Source organism: Pristiophorus japonicus, chromosome 14 (assembly GCF_044704955.1).
Source record: "Pristiophorus japonicus isolate sPriJap1 chromosome 14, sPriJap1.hap1, whole genome shotgun sequence".
NCBI classification, from domain to species: Eukaryota; Metazoa; Chordata; class Chondrichthyes; family Pristiophoridae; genus Pristiophorus; species Pristiophorus japonicus.
The window spans coordinates 65559316-65574080 of NC_091990.1; the positions used below are offsets into that span (position 1 = coordinate 65559316).

The following is a 14765-nucleotide window of genomic DNA, read 5'->3' on the forward strand; positions in this document are numbered from 1 at the left end:
CACATTGGAGGCCGCAAAAGAACCAGGAGGTTTTAGGATGAGGCAAATGCCCCCCTCCTGCAGGAGGTCAAGTTATGCTAGGGTGATTTGACACAGGGAGGGCGTGGGAAGCCCACCCCAAAGGCTTACCAGAGGATATGGACCGAGATAGCAGAGATGGTCTCAGCGACAACGAGGTGCATGAGGGCAACCAATGCCGCAAACGATGGAACGACCTTGTGGGATCCGCAAGAGTAAGTATTACATTGATTTACATGTACTTGTATTTATATAATTTGATTTGTAACAGTCATGAGTGACTATCAGCAGATGTGAGGTCTTGCACTTTTGCCGGGAATGTTTTACTCAAAGCCTGCGGTCACGTTGCACATCTTTAGGTAAAGAATGATAATTATCATAATAATCATGATTATATCTGTCGGTTATGTGTTGTATCAGTGTCTGTGACAGTACCTAGCAATGATATCACGCAATGATCTCATGCCATATCATCCTGTCACCTTTTACAGAAGAAGCTATTGACGATGAGGTCCGTGCAGAGGCGAATGGGTGGGGGGTCACCAGTCCCCAGCAACATCACTGACATGGAGGAGCGAGTGCTCGCACTCGTGGGGAAGCATCCCGCAGACAGCCACGGACGTATCTGCAGACCCTGAAGTGACGCCATGTGAGTAAAGCTTACACCATTGCCTCATGTAAAGTCTATAGATGCCACACCAACTCATATCCGACCAATCATATATGATAAATGATTTCTAAAAGTGTCATAGAAATAATGCTGGCCTAATGAAAATCATTGCAATGCACAATGTGTTGATGGTCATGAAATGTGATGTCTGCAATGATTTTGAGAGCGGTGGTGCTTTTGTCGTGCATATGCTGTTTGTAGCGCTGGACTCACCTTGTGACCCTAGCACCCCCTTCTCCTCTAATAACCTCATTTGTGTTTTTCAGCTCAGCCAGCAGCGCGGCCCCAGGCAAGACCACAGAGGCCGGAGGGTGGGGGCGCGGGACTCGACTCTCCGGACGATCCTACATCTGGTGCTGAGGAGCTCCGATTGTCGCCCGTCAATCCGCTGGGTCTGTTCTCCACAGATGAGAGCACGGACTTCGAAGAACCTGCATCACCAAGCTCCAGAAGCCATTCCACCCCAAGGCCATCTAGTGGTCTTCCAGTCATTCCCGCATCCACTCTGGAGGTACTGGCCCCAAGCACCTCGCCACAGGGCACCCCATTTGTCCCCAGGACGGCGCCGACCCCGCGGAGGGCTCGTGGACATGGCAGGTCTGTTCCACGAGCGCGACATGACAGTGGAGAGATGGTACAGTTGTGCAGGAGGACTGTAGACATTGGTGACCAGCTTCGCGAAGCATTGGGTGGCATATCCCGACAGCTGGCCACCATGACCGAGTATAGCGGATACATTCTGCGGATAGCGGAGGCCCTGGAGGCGATAGCCAGGAACACTGCTGCCACAGCCCTCCCAGTGGTCCCCGAATGCGCCATTCCACCCCTGGGTTCCGCAGCACCACTGCGAACGACAGATGAGAGCAAGGACCAAGCTCCTGCTTCTGCATCAGAGAATGTTGCCCCCTCGCTCCCGTACCCATGCAACCACCGCATCTGCCTTCATCCCCCCCCACAATGAGGCTCCGCCTGAGGAGCTCCTTGACCAGGTGGAGGTGGGGAGAAGAGGGAGAGGGGGCAAGGAAAGTGAGGTGCATGTGTGCAGGTGATGACTGTGTTATCTCTTCATCTGGGTTAATGCAATTTGTTGCAATGTATGGGGGCTGGGGACCACGCTCCTGCTTTGCCTTTGTATTCTGTGTTGCTGGACATGTTGGACATGTGATTTATGTCAATGGTGGATAAAGTGGGGTGTGGGCAGGGCTTGGGTGTTATTGGCTGTGTTACTTATGATTTCAGACTAATATTAGTATTAAACTTTTGTTATTAAACATAACCTTGTAGCGCATTGTCTCAGATAGCTGGACCATTACACACTGGTGATTCCTTACCATGAAAGGGTTAAATACAACTTAACATCAATCAACGTACTCTTTAACTGGCACCAAGGTGATGGGCACCATTGATATCTGAGCTGCACACACACAGCAGTGTGTCAGCGTTGTCACTCACATCAACGCTCTTTCAGGCAAATCTTTCCGATATCAGCTCCTCACGTAAGAGTGGGATTTAACAAATGCCAGTCACACCGCTGGCGTTCGTTCCAGTTCGTTCCACTTTTTGTGGGTGGTTTTTTGAACGAGTGATATTGTGGGCGATATGTGTGCGAGGTGGTGAAATTGACGATGGCCGATCTCCATGGCTGCTAGTTTGGGTAAATATGCTCTTTACGACAAAAAATAGTGCATCAATTCCGTGCGGAAAGTAACGCTGGGCGATATCATGGGCGTTGATTTCGCCCCAAAAAAGTGGATGGGTGGTAATATTTTATCCCGGCGTTAAGCCCATTGGGAAAATAACGCTTGGCGATAAGTCTCCTAAAAAAAAAAGTCCGCTCGTTTCCATTTTGTGCCAAAATGGGCGATATATGGGCGTTATATGTCATTTCAGTGGTAAAATGAGAGTTAAGTGGGCGTTAAGCATATAAAAAAAGTGGAGGTTCTAGCCTTATGTCCCCTAGTTTTAGTTTCCCCTATGAGTGGAAATGTCCTCTCTGCATCCACCTTGTCGAGCCCCCTCATTATCTTACATGTTTCAATAAGATCACCTCTCATTCTTCTGAACTTCAATGAGTATAGGCCCAACCTACTCAACCTATCCTTACAAGTCAACCCTCCTCATTTCTGGAATCAACCTGGTGAACTTTGTCTGAACAGCCTCCAATGCAAGAATATCCTTCCTTAAATACAGAGACCAAAACTGTACGCAGTACTCGAGGTGTTGCCTCACCAGTACCCTGTACAGTTGTAGCAGGACTTCTTTGCTTTTATACTCTATACCCCTTGCAATAAAGGCCAACATTCCATTTGTCTTCCTGATCACTTGCTGTACCTGCATACTAACATTTTGTGTTTCATGCACAAGGACCCCCAGATCCCTCTGTACTGCAGCACTTTGCAATTTTTCTTCATTTAAATTATAATTTGCTTTTCTATTATTTCTGCCGAAGTGGATAACCTCACATTTTCCCACATTATAGTCCATCTGCCGCACCCTCCCCCGCCCCGCCCGCTGCACCCCGCTCCGGTTACCGGCGACAAAAGCAGGATGAAACTCCTGCCCACTCAGTCCCAGCGTTACCGGGCAGAAAAAAATGACACACCGCCCAGGGACCGCCTAAGAACTTGGGTTTCACCAATATCGGCCCCTCAGTGTCCTCTCCCCAAAGCCCTGTAGAATTGCTGCAAGACTCCCATACTCCAGTACTCCAACCCTCTTGCTGTACCTGCATGTTAACAATCTGCGTTTCATGTGCAAGGACACCCAAATCCCTCTGAACACCAACTTTTAATACTTTCTCCCCATTTTTAAAATATTCTGTTTTTCTATGCTTCCGTAAAGTAACTAATCTCACATTTTCCACCTTATACTCAGTTTGCCATCTCCTTGGTCTCTCACTGAACCTGACTGTATCCCTTTGCAGGCTCTTTGGGGCCATGTAAAAAGTTTGATGATTTAGTGCTCGGCGAGACGGCCTGCAAAAGTGGGGGAAATTGGTCCCCTTTCCCCGAACAATGAAGCTAGGTGGTATCAGAGTCGCTAATGGCCTCAGGGGGGCACTGCAGGGGCACTATTACCGAGGCCGCACCCAATTTCAACGACGTTCATTCACTGATAATGAGGCTGCCACTTCTTAAAGGGGATGTCATTTCAGGCAGCAGCTGGTCAATGTCATCATTTGCTCACTTGACTGAATTGCAAGGGAGGTGTGCGTTGCGTGCAAGGGAGGTGTGCCAGGGCGGCAAGGGAGGTGTGCGAGGGTGGCAAGGAAGGTGTGTAAGGGCTGCAAGGGAGGTGTGCGATGCGTGCAAGTGAGGTGTGCGAGGCCGGCAAGTGAGGTGTGCGAGGCCGGCAAGTGAGGTGTGCGAGGCCGGCAAGTGAGGTGTGCGAGGCCGGCAAGTGAGGTGTGCGAGGGTGGCAGGGGAGGTGTGCGAGGGTGGCAGGGGAGGTGTGCGAGGGTGGCAGGGGAGGTGTGCGATGGGTGCAGGGGAGGTGTGCGATGGGTGCAGGGGAGGTGTGCGATGGGTGCAGGGGAGGTGTGCGATGGGTGCAAGGGAGGTGTGCGATGGGTGCAAGGGAGGTGTGCGATGGGTGCAAGGGAGGTGTGCGATGGGTGCAAGGGAGGTGTGCGATGGGTGCAAGGAGCTATGCTTGGAGCACTCGGTTCAGCGACCTGGCCTTGGAGATTTGGTGGGGGCAGTCGAGGGAAGGAGGGAGGTACTGTTCCTTCCATCGGGGAGAAGGCCAACTCCACAAGCTTCCCAGACCATGTGGGCAGAGGTGGCTGCGGAGGAGTTGGGCAGCACGGTGGTGATAGAAACCCCACAAAGTGTTGCAAAAAATTCGAACGGCTTCATTTGGGTGGTCACAGTGTCAGTTTAGGACATGGATCTGCATTGGGTGATGCACCGGGGCCTACAGCAAGGGCAAGGGGAAAGGGAAGCTCGGGAGCCATCTCACGAGTGCTGCTGCACAGGACTCCGATGAGAACCTCGATGGGGAGGCATTCACACAAAGGGTGATGGTCAAGCACTCCGACATGACAGGTGCAATGGCAAGGGTGCCCGAGAGCCTCTCGGCAATGATAAGGGGCATGGAGGAGTCCGCCTCTAACATTGTACAGAGCTCTGTGCACACCATGGAGACCATCATTGCCAGTGTGCAGAAGATAAGAACATAAGAAATAGGAGCAGGAGTAGGCCACACGGCCCCTCGAGCCTGCTCCAAACTCCCTTATCGTTCAAGAATCTGTCTACCTCTGCCTTAAATATATTCAATGACCCAACTTACTCAGCTCTCTGGGGTAAAGAATTCCAAAGATTCATGACCCTCTGAGAGAAGAAATTCCTTCTCATCTCCATCTTAAATGGTCGATCCCTTATTCTGAAACTATGTCCCCTAGTTCTAGATTCCCCCACGAGGGGAAACAATCTCTGCATCTACCTTGTTGAACCCCCTCACAATCTTATAAGTTTCAATAAGATCAAACTCCAATGAGTACAGGCCCAACCTACTCAACATTTCTTCATAAGACAACCCCTTCATCTCAGGAATCAACCTAGTGAACCTTCTTTGAACTGCCTCCAATGCAAGTATATCCTTCCTTAAATACGGAGACCAAATCTGTACGCAGTACTCTAGGTGTGGCCTCACCAATACCCTGTACAGTTGTAGCAGGACCTCTCTGCTTTTATACTCTATCCCCCTTGCAATAAAGGCCAACATTTCATTTGCCTTCCTGATTACTTGCTGTACCTGCATACTAACTTTTTGTGTTTCATGCACAAGGACCCCCAGGTCCCTCTGTACTGCAGCATTTGGTAATCTCTCCCCATTTAAATAATATTTTGCTTTTATATTCTTCCTACCAAAGTGGATAACCTCATACTTTCCCACATTATACAAATTTTTGCCCACTCACTTAACCCATCTATATCCCTTTGCAGACTCTTTGTGTCCTCCTCACAACTTGCTTTCCCACCTACGATGGTGGATCCCCGGACAGACCGTGTGGATCCAGGCCTCATGACGCGTGTCATGGGCAATGTGGCAGCTTCCATTGTGGCACAGGTAGAAGCAATGCAACGTCGTGGTGCTGCAATAGGGTCAATGGTTGCTCACGTGGATGTTCAGACTACTCTCGTGCAGTCTCAGCGTGATGTCATGCATCGTCATGGTGATGTCATGTAGTCTCCACTGCATTCCATGCAAGCCCTAACTGTCATCGTCGCTGGGTCCACCACAGTTGACCAAGGATCGCACAGTGTTGCAGCAGGCCAGCTGATTGGTGGGGATGCTGAGATGCTGCCCCGGGGCAGTGGCAGTGGGTCAGTGGAGCAGGAACCTGCTGTCCTCTCTCAGGATGACAACATTCCTGATCCCACCACTGCCACTCCGCCATTGCCTTTGTCGCTGCCTGTCACCCAGCCCAGACTGCCGCCGCCCAGCCTGAGGTGGTGCAGTCTACAGCCGGGCCTTCCAGGTCCAGAGCTGGTCGAGGGTGTCCTGCAAGGCCATCTGTATCTCTGGCCCTGACACACAGCAGCCTTCCAGCAGCCCTGCTGCAGCCACTGGGGAGACACTAGAATAGGTGAATGAGAAAGGAGCTGTAAGGAAATGCACGAGTGATAAGTAAAGACTTACTTTGTGAGAAATGGTGATTGGAATGTTTAATCTTTGCTGTTGTCTCTTATTTCAGTTTCGGGGCTTTGGAATGGAAGGGCAAATGGATGTGGTGATGGGGACGTCCAGAGGAACTGGAAAGTGGGATGGAATTCACTGGAACCAAACTCTGCTGAGACAGTCACGGACCTCCCTCACACAATCGCGATGGACTCGCTGCCTCCTCCGTCGCTGTTGTTGCTGCTCCTCTGCCTCCTGGTCCTCCTGGTCCCCCTGGTCCCCCTCTCCCTCCTCTGGTGATACAGCTATGCTGTGTGGGAATGGTTGTATCCTCAAGATAGCAAGGTTGTGCAGCATGCAATAGACGACAACGAATAGAGAGACCCGCTCAGCCGATTACTGGAGGGCTCATCCTGAGCGGTCAAGGCAGCGGAACCATTGCTTCAGCACGCCAATGGTCTGCTCGATGATGTTCCTGGTGACGGCATGGCTCGCATTGTACGAGTGCTGGGCAGGACTGGTGGGGTTACGGAGGGGAGTCATGAGCCAGGTGAAGAGCGATTAGCCCTTCTCTCCGAGCAGCCAGCCGCGAGCTTGATGTGGGGAATGGAAGAGAGCTGGCACACCGGTCTGGCACAGGATAAAGGCATCGTGGCTGCTGCCAGGATAGCGGGCATTGACGGTAAGGATTCTGCGTGTGAGGTCACACACCAGCTGCACATTCAGTGAGTGGGAGCCTTTGCGGTTATGGAAGATCTCAGGATGGTGATGCGGTGCCCTCACAGCGATGTGGATACAGTCAATGGCGTCCTGTGCCGTGGAGAAGCCCACTATCCTGGGAAAGCCACATGCACGCTCCAGCTGCTTCTCTCTGCTCATGGAAAAGGAAATGTAGTCCCTCCTCCTCCTGTACAGAGCATCTGTGACCTCGCAGATGGAGCAATGGACGGCAAACTGGGAGATGTTGGAGATATCTCCTGTCGCTCCCTGGAAGGTTCATTGGTGTCGAGATTGAGGACGATGGTGACCCTGTGTGCCACTGAGAGAGCCGTCCCCACCCTGGTCTGAGGCTCGAGGTCTGGTTGCAGGAGGTGGCAGAGCTCTGTGACCACGGCCGTCCTGAAACACAGCCTTCTCACACACTGCTCCTCAGTGACATTGATGTTGGAGGACTGCTGCCGGAATACCCTGGAAGGGTAAGGTCTCCTGTGGCCAGCCCTGTGGTGCGTTTGTCCTCTGGCCACATCTTCATGGGCTTCTCCCTGTGGTGCTGGATGTGTTTCTCTGTCCCTCCCCCTCTCTTTTCCCCTCTTCCTGTGCCTCTCCCTGCGTTGCTCCCCTTGCCTCTCTCTCTCTCTGTCGTACCCTGTCTCTCTCCCTCTCTCAGTCGTACCCTGTCTCTCTCCCTCTCTCAGTCGTACCCTGTCTCTCTCCCTCTCTCAGTCGTACCCTGTCTCTCTCCCTCTCTCAGTCGTACCCTGTCTCTCTCCCTCTCTCAGTCGTACCCTGTCTCTCTCCCTCTCTCAGTCGTACCCTGTCTCTCTCCCTCTCTCAGTCGTACCCTGTCTCTCTCCCTCTCTCAGTCGTACCCTGTCTCTCTCCCTCTCTCAGTCGTACCCTGTCTCTCTCCCTCTCTCAGTCGTACCCTGTCTCTCTCCCTCTCTCAGTCGTACCCTGTCTCTCTCCCTCTCTCAGTCGTACCCTGTCTCTCTCCCTCTCTCAGTCGTACCCTGTCTCTCTCCCTCTCTCAGTCGTACCCTGTCTCTCTCCCTCTCTCAGTCGTACCCTGTCTCTCTCCCTCTCTCAGTCGTACCCTGTCTCTCTCCCTCTCTCAGTCGTACCCTGTCTCTCTCCCTCTCTCAGTCGTACCCTGTCTCTCTCCCTCTCTCAGTCGTACCCTGTCTCTCTCCCTCTCTCAGTCGTACCCTGTCTCTCTCCCTCTCTCAGTCGTACCCTGTCTCTCTCCCTCTCTCAGTCGTACCCTGTCTCTCTCCCTCTCTCAGTCGTACCCTGTCTCTCTCCCTCTCTCAGTCGTACCCTGTCTCTCTCCCTCTCTCAGTCGTACCCTGTCTCTCTCCCTCTCTGTCGTACCCTGTCTCTCTCCCCCTCTCGATGCCTTTCCCTCTGCAATTGCCAGTGCCGTTGTCCTCGTTGATGGACCCTCTGACAGTGGAGTCGGAGCAGGTGGTCGACTGTTGGCATAGACCCCATGAAGTGACAGAAATGGTGGAAGGAAAGTGCCGTGAGTGATACAGGGGAGAAGGTCGGAGGCAGAGAAATGGCTGAGCGAACAACTGCTGCGATTGGAGCAGCAGCCATAACCACTAATTGTTGCAAACTAGAATAGGTAATGACCGACAAAAAATAACTTTCTAAGATGGAGCCTTTAAATAGAGTTGGCGCATCCAGTTCCCGACTGGAACGACAGCTCGAGCAGTCGTTGTCATTGGCAGGTGTTAAGATCGCTTACGCGGGGCAATTTCACTTCCGGGGCGGTCGGGGGCGATGTGCACGCCGATAATCTCACTATCACCACGCGCTGCCAAGGGGGTGTTCGCCCCAGGAGCGAGACGATACCTCATAGTGTCCACAAAACCACTGGCCAATTCCACGCTGGGCCATTCTCACCGCGACTGGGCCAAATATATTTTGCAGCCCATTAATGGCCATCACTCAAAGGGACAATTTAGGCCCCTCTGTGCCCACCTTACAGCTTACTGTGCCATCTATCTTTTTATCGTCAGCAAACTTGGATACACGCCGATATGATGGGCCGAAATTGCCTCCTTCCATGCTGTACATTTCGATGATTCTATGTTACTCAGTCCCTTATCTAAGTCATTAACCTAAATTGTGAATAGCTGGGGCCCCAGCACTGATCCTTGCGGCACCCCACTAGTTACAGCCTGCCAACCCGAAAATGCCCCGTTTATTCCTACTCTCTGTTTTCTGTCCATTAATCAATCCTCAATCCATGTTAGTATATTACCCACAATCCCATGTGCCCTTATTTTGTGTAACCACCTCTTGTGTGGTGCCTTATCAAATGCCTTTTCAAAATCCAAATATAGTACATCCACTGATTCCTCTTTATCTACCCTATTAGTTACATCCTCAAAAACTGTAATAGATTTGTCAAACATGATTTGTCTTTCATAAAACCATCTTGATTGTAGCTAATCATATTCGGATTTTCTAATACCACTTCCTTAATAATAGATTCCAGTACTTTCCCGACAACTGATGTCAGACTAACTGACCTGTAGTTCCCCGTTTTCTCTCTCCCTCCTTTCTTGAATAGCGGTGTTACATTTGCTACCTTCCAATCTGCTGGGACCATTCTAGAATCTAGGAAATTTAGCAACATAACATAAGAACTGGGAGCAGGAGAAGGCCATTCGGCCCCTCAAGCCTGCTCTGCCATTCAATAAGATCATGGCTGATCTTATTAATTGACAACCAATGCATACACAATCTCTGCAGCCACCTCTTTCAGAATCCTAGGATGTAGGTCTTCAGGTGCAAGGGATTTGTCAGATTTTAGTCCTGTTAATTTATCCAGTTATTTTTTCTTTACTATTATTAATTATTTAATTCCACACTCTCATTGACCCTTGGTTCCTCACTATTTCTGATAGTTTTTTTGTGTCTTCTAATATGAAGACAGATACAAAATATTTGTTTAGTGTCTGCCATTTCTTTATTCCCCATTATAATTTCTCATGTCTCAGCCTCTAAGGGAGCCACGCTTACTTCCGCTGCTGCATTCCTTTTTACATTGTCTTAGAAACTCTTATAATCTCTTTTATGTTTTGTGCTAGTTTACTCTCATTGTCTATTTTCTTCCTCTTTATCCTCAGCAGCCACAGGCACAGCCACCAATGGTGGAGGGATTATAATCGGGGACGCTCAGGAGGCCAGAATAGGAGGAGGGCAGCGATCGCGGAAGGTTGTCGGGTTGGAGGAGATTTCAGAGGTAGGGAGGGGCAGGGCCATGGCTACACACACACACACACACACACACACACACACACACACACACACACAGTTATAAAAACGCACTGTAATAAACACACAGCAATACAGGCTCGCAGAGTTATAAAAACACACGAACACTCACAGCAAATAGATAGAGCTGACAACACCCACTGAAGAATGTTGATGGTATGTTTACCGTATTGTTGCTGCTCTGCACAGCTCTATAAAATAATTCCAAAAAAGCAAGAGTGTTGTGGCAGTTGCCATGGTAACTCACTTTATTCTGCGAAGTGTGTAGTTTGTTGGGATGCAGGTGTCTCTGCCGGGGTCCCAGGTGCATGTCATGCCGACCCCGTCCTTCAAGGTGGTGACACAGCTTAGGTTCGTTGGTTTATCTGGAGGGACTAGAAGCAGAAACATTATCCAGAGGCAGCGGAGTGAAGCCCTCCCTCCCGCCTGTGGCCGTGCCAACTCAGAGGCAGGGCCTAGCTGCACACAGAGCTGCAGACTATATTCTACTCGGAGGTCAGCAACACAGCCTGAAGCCGATCCTGGAGGTCTGATCAAGTGACGTGGTGAAACACCGAATGCCACAGCACAGGAGGCCATTCGGCCCATCATGCTTGTGCCGGATCTTTGGGAGCAATATCCAATTAGTCCCACTCCCGAGCCCTTTCCCTATAGCCGTGCACATTTCCCCAATTCAAGTATTTATTTCATTCTACTGTGAAAGTTACTATCGAACCAGTTTGTACTGCCCTTTCAGGCAGTGCGTTCCAGATCACAACTCGCTGCGTAAAAACATGTTTTCTTTATGTCGACTGGTTCTTTTGCCAATCACCTTAAATCTGTGTCCTCTGGTTACCGACAAAGATCTTTCTCCTTATTTACTCTATCAAACCATTCATGATTATCGAACATCATCAAATCCACTCCTAATCTTCACTGTTGTAAGGAGGAGCTTGAGCACAGAGCTGGGTGATCGCAATCAGAATGGATCACAATCAGAGTGGATCACAATTGGAGTGGATTGTAAGCAGTAGATCACAATCTGAGCAGATCACAATTGGAGTGGATCATAATTGGGGTGGCTCATAAATGAATTTGATCACAATCGGAGTGGATCACAATCGGAGTGGATCACCATTAGAGTAGATCGTAATTGGAGTGGATCACGATTGAAGTGGATCGTGATCAGAGTGGATAATTATCGGCATGGATCACAAATGGAGTGGATCACAATTGGAGTAGATCACAATTGGAGTGGATCACAATCAAAGTGGATCGCAATCTCAGTGGATCACAATCGGAGCGGAGGAATTTGGTGAGCGCGGGAATCGGTGGAGAGGAAGAGGGTGGTGGAGACGTCTGACTGAAAAGGAGGAGCCGCAGAACCCAAGGACTCTGAGTTAATGGGCCCGAGAGCAGAACTGCGGGACAGCAGGAGGAGCGGCCGGAGATAAATGTAGGCTCAAGAGCCCCAGAGTCCAGTATCCCAGAGCCCCAGAGCCTCAGAGCCTCAGTATCGCAGAGCCCAGAGCCAAAGCCTAGAGCCCCAGTGCTCTGGTGCCAGAGCCTAGAGCCTCAGTGCTCCAGTGCCCCAGAGCTAGAGCCCCAGAGCCCCAGTGCCCCAGAGCCCAGAGCCCCAGTGTTCCAGTGCCGCAGAGCCTAGAGCCCCAGTGTTTCAGTGCCCCAGAGCCTAGAGCCCCAGAGCCCAGAGCCGAGAGCCCCAGTGTTTCAGAGCCCGAGAGCCCCAGTGCCCCAGAGCCCAGAGGGAGCGGAGCATCAGGGAACGACATCAGCACAAATGAAGGAGCTGATTGGTGAGTAACCGCTGAGTGTTTTCTTTTAAAGTCAAGTTTATTTTGGTTAAGTTAGTTGATAGTCTATTAAATAGAGGCATGGCAGGGCACCTCGGTCCCAGGGAATGCACATCCTGTGTCATGTATGAACTCCAGGAAGCTTCCCACGTCCTGGACAACCACGTGTGCAGGAAGTGTCGTCGGCTGGAGGAGCTCGAGCTCCGAGTTTTGGAACTTGAGCAGAAGCTGGCGTCACTGCGGCGTATCCACGAGGCTGAGAGCTACGGGGATAGCACGATTCAAGGGGCAGTCACCCTGCAGCGCAAGGGTGTGCAGGTCAGACCAGGCAGGTAGGGCAGGAGTCCTCTGGGTGCATCTCGCTCACTAACCAGTATTTAGTACTGAATATTGGTGCGAGAGATGGATACGGACAGAAAACAAATGAATAAACGGGTCATTTTCGAATTTGCAGACAAACTAGTTTGGTACTGCAAGGATCGGTGCTGGGGCCCCAGCTATTCACAATCTATATCAATAATTTGGATGAGGGGACCAAATGTAATATATCCAAGTTTGCTGATGATACAAAGCTAGGTGGGAATACAAGTTGTCAGAAGGATGCAAAGAGGCTTTGGGGGGATATAGACAGGCGAAGTGAGTGGGCAAGACCATGGCAAATGGAATATAATGTGGAGAAATGTGAAACTATCAACTTTGGTAGGAAAAATAGAAAAGCAGAGTATTTTTTAAATGGTGAGAGATTAGGAAATGTTGGTGTTCAGAGGGACAAAGAGCGATAGATTTTTGAATATTAAGGGCATCAAGGGATATGGGGACAATGCAGGACATTGGAGTGAGGTAGAAGATCAGCCATGATCTTATTGAATGGCGGAGCAGGCTCGAGGGGCCGAATGGCCGACTCCTGCTCCTATTTCTTTTGTTCTTATGTTCCTCTGTGGAGTGCAGCCAGAGCAAAGTCCATGACTCCAGGGGTGGCTCGGCTGCACAGGGGGGGGACGAGGAAGATCAGGAAAGCAATAGTGATCGGGTTTGGATAGTTAGGGGAGCAGTGTTTCTCTGGCCGCAGATGTGACTCCAGGATGGTGCGAGGGTCGAGGGTGTTACTGAGTGGCTACAGGGCATTCTGAGGGGAGAGGGTGAACAGCCAGAGGTCATGGGCCATATCGGTACCAATGACATGGGTAGAAAGAGTGTTGAGGTCCTGCAGGCAGATTTTAGGGAGCTAGGAGAGAGATTAAAAAGAAGGACCTCAACAGTAGTAATCTCCAGGTTACTCCCGGTGCCACGAGCTAGTGAGTACAGAAATAGGAAACTAGAGCAGATGAATGCGTGGCTGGAAGATGGTGCAGGAGGGAGGGCTTTTGATTCCTGGGATATTGGGGCCGCTTCAGGGGAGGTGGGACCTGTACAGGCCGGACGGGTTGCACCTCAACAGGGATCAGTATCCTCGCAGGGGGACGGGCACCAGGATGTAGCATTAGAAAGGAGAAACAAGGTGCACAATGGATTGGGAGAGACGGATAGCACTAGAGTAAGAGACAGTACGGTATTAAGTAGGGTGAGCCTAAGAAAAAATACAAGAAAATCTAAGATAGGTTCACAGTGCATTTGTGTAAACACATGAAGCGCGGTACATATGGTTGGTGAGATGCAGGCGCATATCGCCACATGGGAAGATAAGAAATAGAAGCAGGAGTAGGCCACTTGGTCCTTCGAGCCTGCTCCGCCATTTAATATAATCATGGCTGATCTGATCTTGAACTCAGCTCCATTTCCCCGCCCGCTCCCCATAATCCTTTACTCCCTTATCACTCAAAAATCTGTCTATCTCCGCCTTAAATATATTCAATGACCCAGCCTCCATGGCTCTCAGGGAGCAGAGAATTCCACAGATTTACGACTCTCTGAGAGAAGAAATTCCTCTTCATCTCAGTTCTAAATGGGCGCCCCTTATTCTGAGACTATGCCCCCTAGTTCTGGATTCCCCCCACAACTGGAAACGTCCTTACTGCAATTATCTTGTTGAGCCTGTCATAATCTTATATGTTTCAATAAGATCACCTCTCATTCTTCTAAACTCCAATGAGTATGGGCCCAACCTGGTTAACCTTTCTTCATAAGTCAACCCCCTTATCCCCAGAATCAACCCTCGTGAACCTTCTGTGAACAGCCTCCAATGTAAGCATATCCTTCCAATGCAAGGAGACCAAAACTGTACACAGTACTCTAGTTGCTTTTATACTCTATCCCCCTTGCAATAAAGGCCAACATTCCATTTGCCTTCCTGATCACTTGCTGTACCTGCATTCTAACTTTTTGTGTTTCATGCACAAGGACCCCCAGGTCCCTCTGTACTGCAGCATTTTGTAATCTCTCCCCATTTAAATTATAATTTGATTTTTTATTTTTCCTGCAAAAATGGATAACCTCACACTTTCCCACATTATATTCCATCTGCCAGATATTTGCCCACTCACTTAGCCTGTCTATATCCCTTTGCAGATTTTTTGTGTTCTCCTCACATCTTGCTCTCCCACCCATCTTTGTATCATCAGCAAACTTGGCTACATTACACTCGATCCCTTCATCCAAGTCATTAATATAGATTGTAAATAGTTGAGGCCCCAGCACCGATCCCTGTGGCATCCCACTAG

The 14765-nt window shown here is 50.1% G+C and overlaps 1 protein-coding gene across 1 annotated transcript in view; it reads right to left on the reverse strand.

Annotated features, from left to right (window-relative positions):
- The window catches only part of LOC139279406 (interleukin-6 receptor subunit beta-like), a 213616-nt gene that overhangs the window by 168198 nt on the left and 30653 nt on the right, over nt 1–14765 (reverse strand). Inside the window, exon 4 of the mRNA XM_070898516.1 lies at nt 10566–10692. Coding sequence (XP_070754617.1) covers nt 10566–10692 — 127 coding nt within the window. The remainder of the gene's footprint in view (nt 1–10565; nt 10693–14765) is intronic.